Source organism: Coturnix japonica, chromosome 5 (assembly GCF_001577835.2).
Source record: "Coturnix japonica isolate 7356 chromosome 5, Coturnix japonica 2.1, whole genome shotgun sequence".
Classification (NCBI taxonomy): domain Eukaryota; kingdom Metazoa; phylum Chordata; class Aves; order Galliformes; family Phasianidae; genus Coturnix; species Coturnix japonica.
The window spans coordinates 4279868-4286056 of NC_029520.1; the positions used below are offsets into that span (position 1 = coordinate 4279868).

Here is a 6189-nt window from a genome sequence, read left to right on the forward strand (position 1 = left end):
TTCCTGGTCAGAACGAAGTGCAACACACAGCGTGCAGCACAGGCTGGTACATTCAGTATCTCCACAGAACATCAGCCGGATTGCACACACGCAGCACACGCGCAAAGACCATTTGTCTGCCACAGTCCGAATGTCTAAGAGCTTTTAGACAAACTGCCAGACATCTGGAAGCACCAGATGAAGGGCCAGAGCTCCCTAACTCTTCTCCTGTAATGCTCAGGTAAAAATAGAGCTATCTCCAATGAAATCTAGATGTATGACAGCTCTGTGCAGCTCATACAGAGTTATTAAGGAGTAAGTATTCCTTCGAATCCTCCTATGCAAATAGTATTACTCTCAGATAAGTACGCCTAAGGGTGCCTTTTACCTCTTGGTGTAATTGGTTACACTTATTCAAGTCCCAGGCAAGCATCAGAGGTAGGCATGTAGAAGGAAGATGAAAAGAAAGGCAATGCGGGCAAATAAGAGCTTGTCTTAACACATATAGGCTCTCAGTGAACAGCTCTGGAATAAGAAAATCCAAGTATGCAGGTGTTGGTGAATAAAAGCTCCTTACCCATGATCCCTTTAATTCATGGCCAGAGTGGTTCTGAGGACAGCCAAGAGCAGCCATTCACATGTAACAGCCCATTCACATTTAACAGCCCATTCAGAGCAAGAAGATGAGGAAGCAACTAAGGGAGAGATGACAAAATCAAAATGATGAGAGAGAGAGACAGGTAAATCTGGTGCTTGGTAACTGAGAGCTCAGTCCTCCCCGAATACACTTCTTCTCTTTGCTTGAAACTCCTCCGAGTTCTCTCTATCACTTGCATGGCACAGCAAGACGCTCCTTGCTGGAGAGGCTGAACGCCACATAGTGTCTGCATGGCATTCAGAGTTATTTTTGTCACACTTAAGGCCACCAAGGAAGGTCTGAAATGACAGGATTCATGCGCTATCTTTTAACCAGCTTTATTTTAAGTGTATGGAACAGGCACTCATAATGCAAAGTGACTTTTTGATACGCACGAGTTGTGAATATATCAGAGCTTTAGGATTGTCTATAATGAATAAAACCAGGCAGAGGTGCTTTTTTCCTAACAAAGAATTTGCTAAAAACAACCTCCTACCCAAGACAGCATCATGCCAGGATCAACAGCATCTCCAAAGGGGGAAAAAAAAAAGAGGTGGGCAAAAGTACAGAAGAAACAAAGGGAAAAGGTTGTTCTCTGGTGATACAAAGTAAACGCTTACACTTAAAGTAACAGGATGAAAGATAAGATACACATACGGACTGAAAGACTTTTTGCAAAGGTGAAAGAATACAAAACCCCTTTCTTTCCGAACAAGGAGTTATTGAGTAACCTGCGGTGAAGCTCTCAACTCCATGGGAAAGAGCTCACATCTGAAATATCATCGTAGGTGACCTCAAGACGGACCCAGTGTTTCATGCAGTTCCTTTCTGAGTGCTTACTCCTGGGGATGTGGGCAGCAAAGCCTTGTCAGGACACCTGCTGAAGACAGCAGGGCTGCACCCTCAGCTCCTTCTGCAGCTAATAACAAGGTGCTTGAAGCGCTCGCTGTAGTTGACATGATCCCACACAGGTCAGCAGCACATCGCTTCACAGATGCCTTTTGGGCTCATTCATTCAGTCCCCCTAAAATACCTGTGCTACTCCACAGACTGTTTGTGTTCCACTGGGTGCGTATGAACATTTCCAATACAAACCATGACGGAAAGATCAGTAATATTTAGAAGCGACTCACCTTTTTATATGCTTACACATTTTATTTAATCCTCCTGCGGCTTCATCTTTTAATAGAAAACATTTTACACGCATTCCGTTTATAAGCTTTAGTTTTCAGCATAAGAAACACATCACAGGGACCTGCTTGTAGAAAAGATGTTTAACAACAAACATCATTTTCTACCTCTCGGGAAGTTTCTATGTTCTATATTTTTCTATGTTGCCTGCATTTTTCACTTTTATTTCCTACAATTTCTACATCGATGCACAAATAACTTCAGATTGAGCCCTACTGAAGTCACAGCCGTACAGCTGTTATAGCCAGCTTGACAGCCAGGCAAAGAAGGTAAGTTGAAAAGAACAATAATCCGAACGGTGTGTTATAGAAGTTAGATAACTTTCCCTCTGAACTATCAGTAAGCATTTGTTATTTTAGATTAGCTGCTATAAATATAGGTCACACTAACCAAATGTCAGTGCTATCTATTGTAAAGAACCGTCTCAAATTCAGTGCCATAAAACCCTTCTGGGTTTAAAAAACTTCTGGGTAGGTCAAAGATGGACAAAGACTGCCAGGCCAGAAGAAACATCAAAGACCACAGCATTTGCCACCAGGTTAAAAATAACAAATAACTGTGACTGTCATTCAGTGACACACAACACAGGGTTAGGTCCTAGAGCTGGGCTAACACCAAAGAAGAGCAATTAGCAAAAAAAAAACCCCTTCTCTGAATGAAAACAAGAGGGCTTGCCAAGTGGGACATGTACTCAACCAGAAACTCATCATCATTATCGCCTTGTAGCATTTCTCCTTCCAAGTAATTATGACAGTCTCTCCAACTACTACACAACCATTCTGTTTTTCTCAAGACCACGTTTTTCCTCAAGCAAGTAACAAATCCGTTTGCTGCTCAGCACGGGACTGTGTCACCAAAGAGACGGCATCTGTGCAGAAATAAGGTTCTCTAGGAGATTAAAGGTCATGAGCAGCGTTCTGCAGGAATTCCTTCCAGCTGCAGACAGACAGCATAAGAGACATGGGGGAAATGGGGAGCGTGGAGGACAGGAGCGCCCATTTCAGCCCTCCTGCTACAGGCTGCTTTGGGTGCGCTGCCCAAGCGCTCCTCAGTGGGACTGATCTCTTCTTAGCTAAAGAGGTTCTGGTGATCTCCATTTGCACCACCCGTTCTCAATTCATTGACTTCTATTTACTACTGGATAACCAGACCTGGTAACGGTGTCCTTACAATACTCCACCACACGCTTCCTTTGATAGGAGCAGTGCCACTGCACAGACAAAACAGTGCCTGCAAGAAATAAGGAGCAGGATAAAAACCAGATGGCTGAAGTTAAGTACAGGACGACAGAAGCAAAGCTTGTAGGGAGGAGAAATCATTTTGATGAGCCACGACTGCGAACAAGGCTCTGCACACAAAGGGAACACGGCCTGCCACAACACAGCCTGCACCAGCATAAATATCAGGACAGCCTGACGGAAATATTGCTGCCTGTACCACCTGAAGGCCACATTCTCTTCAGTCAAGTACCAGGTGAACACGGTAATATAACATCAGATTAACGCAGCTTCAGCTGTTCAGATCACTACCTGTCAGCCACAATCAAAACCAGCGAGTGGAACATTGTGAAGCAACCTACAGTGCAAACCATGAGCGCTTGAGCTCTGCTCCTGCACACCAGCACCTTCATGTCCTGCTTCCAGCCTCAGCAGCGACCAGCCTAGCTCTGACATCCCAGTTCTCCACCCACACTGAGGTGAATATCAGTGAGAGCAGAAACACCTGTGCACGCTGAGACTGTATTTAACACTGTCCCTGATACAGTTTACATCCTACTGTATTTTAATTCTTAGCTAACAACGTGAACCCTAAACAAGAACCAAGCACAGGAGAACTTCAAGTATATTCCAATTCATAGCTCATTTCAGTTACCACCTTTAGAAACATACCATTTATCACACAGCCTCCAGATGAAACTTATAGGAATGAAAAGCAGTCTGAGTGTTATAGGTAGCAGGCAACGGTCCCATAAGCTTCTGAAATGTACTCACCTTGGGACTGCTCCCTGTACCACTTCCATCAAGGAATTTCCAACATACAAAACTGATACTGCTTTAAAATAGCACCTATTAAAAAGATCCAAGTCATGTTTTGAAAGCGGGGCTGTTGCTTTTCAGAACGCAGAAAATAATCGTGTTTCTTCAAAGACCCTGGAGGGATCCAGTGTTTCTATGCGCTACAGATTCTTAACTGACCTGGAAAATACAAAGCTTCTTCATGGAACAGATGACATGATCCTCCACAGATGCTGAAAACTGGCAAGAGCAATACACAAAAAGGGCATGTCGCTGACTACCACTGCAGCCAACATATTAACATGACTAAGAGGAGTCCAACGATTAAAAAAGGAAGATGAAATAGAACAGTGGGAGATCTTGTTTTACCCCGCTGGCAACTCTGAGGGGACCGAAGCAGCTTCCTAGAGCCCAGGTTGTGGCTCCTTGTGTCTCTGTGTAATGGGGAACCTGGAGCCTCAGGCCACACAGAGATCTTCTGCCTTAACATCAATTTAATTGCTTATAAAATGCACTGTCTGCAGTTCAAGGAGAACGACAATAAACTGGAGGGTACCCAGGAGAAAACAGAATAAATGAAGTTGAAAAAGAAAAACTAAAGAGAGGGAGAAAGAGAGAAAAGAAAGCCTGGTAACAAACTTCAGAAAGTTGTTTTTCTTAATAATGAGAACGTAACATAGAAAACTGATGAAAATTGTAAAGAATTCATTCTTGGGAAAGCATGACTTCCCATAGGACTGCCAGCATCAATAGGGCTGCAGAAGGCAGCCACCTTCAGCTCGGGAGTAAGAAATGAAATGCAGAGCAGCCGAAGACTGTGCTGAATTGGAACGGGCTGCACAGAGGGGCTGCAGCCTCCTTCCTTGGAGATATACAAGCCCCACCTGGGTGCTTTCCTGTCTAACCTGCTGCAAGGGCTCGGACCTGACCACCTCCAAAGGTCCCTTCCAAACCCTACAACCCAACAACCGCAAATTCACCGGGAATTTGTAACCCCACCTTCTGAAGCACGAATCCAGCTTCAAACACAGAGGGAATCAACAAAACGAAGCGCTGTGGCCTGCACGATGAGGCCGGACCAGGTGAGCACAGCAGCCCTCCAACCTGCTGCCCCGTTCATCTGACCAGGCGGACCAACACACGGCCGGACAGCCGCAGCTCCCCAGCTACACACGCATGTATCCGAAAGGCAGGTTTTCATGCTCATCGTGCCGCTTGCCTTCACACCGGCACTGCAGCTCTACCAGCGCCCAGACAACGCTCGTTTCATCCCGGCGGAGTTCAGCGCTCGGAGAACACCGCGAGGCCAACGAGCCGGCCGGGCTATCTCCGCACTTCCCGGAACTCCACCAACTCTCCCCGTGCGCTCCCAGCCGTTCTGGCGGCGATGCGGCCCGCACGCAGCGCCGGAGGCGGCGGCCGAACGGGGCGGGCGGCTCACGGGAACCGGCGGCGGCGGCCGCGGGCCGAGGTGACCCGTCCGCCGCGCCGCATTGTTCCCGTCCGCGCCCGCCGCACGCGGGCCCCGCTCTCGGCCCGGCCCAGGCAGCGCCGCCTGAACTCTTGAACCCGCGGCGCCGCAGCCCGGCGCGAGCCTCCGGGGCGGAGAGCGGCGGCGGCGCGCCCCGTGCAGGCAGCCCGCCCCACCGCAGGGCCGCACCGCGCCGTGCCGTGCTACGCCGTGCTGTACCGTGCCATGCTGTGCCGTGCAGCCCGGGAGCGGCCTCGCCCGCCGCGGGGCCCCGGCTCGTACCAGCGGGGCCGGGCCCGGCCCCAGCCCGCGGCCTTTCCCGCCGCGTCCCCCCGGCGGCCGCTCCTCACCTGGGCTTCGGGCCGCCGTTGCCCCGCTCGTAGGCCCAGGCGGCGGCGGGCTGCGCGGCGGCCGGGGGCAGCGGCTCGGCGAAGCTGGGGGTCGGCGGGTAGTTCCTGTCCATCATCGGGGCAGGGCGCGGGGCGGCGGGGGCTCCGCTGGGGCCCTGAGCGCAGGGCGGCGGCGGCGGGGAGCGAGCGGGGCGGGTGGGAGCGGCCCCCCCCCCCTCCTGCCTCATGCGGGGCGGGCGGCGCCGCGGCCCCCTCCCCGCCGCGGGCCAGGCCGCCGCGGCCCGGCCCCCCCTCCCCGCCTCCGCTCCCCTCCCTGCCGCTCAGCCGCGCGGAGCCGCGGGCGGCGGCGGCGGGGGTTGCGCGTTGGGCAGGCGGGGACCCATGTCGGGCCGCTCCTTCCCAGGATGCACCTCCCCGCCACGGCCCGCGGCTGGGAGCGAGCGGGGCCCGGCAACGCGGCCGGGGGGCAGGGGAGGAGATGAGCGAGCGGGGACGCGCGGCCTGGCGGGGCTGCACGGCCCGGCCCCGCGGCTACGGGCAGCGCGG

General features: G+C 51.6%; 1 protein-coding gene across 2 annotated transcripts in view; it reads right to left on the minus strand.

Moving 5' to 3' along the window:
• QSER1 (glutamine and serine rich 1) overlaps positions 1-5796 on the minus strand; it is a 31083-nt gene extending 25287 nt beyond the window's left edge. Inside the window, exon 1 of one of the 2 annotated variants that reach the window (XM_015863508.2) lies at positions 5644-5796. In XM_015863508.2, the coding sequence (XP_015718994.1) occupies positions 5644-5759 (116 nt within the window). In that variant the 5' untranslated portion in view covers positions 5760-5796. Of the gene's footprint in view, positions 1-4821; positions 5172-5643 lie in introns of those variants that run through there. The other variant, XM_015863509.2, reaches the window with a different exon arrangement.
• Positions 5797-6189: the final 393 nt, after the last annotated feature.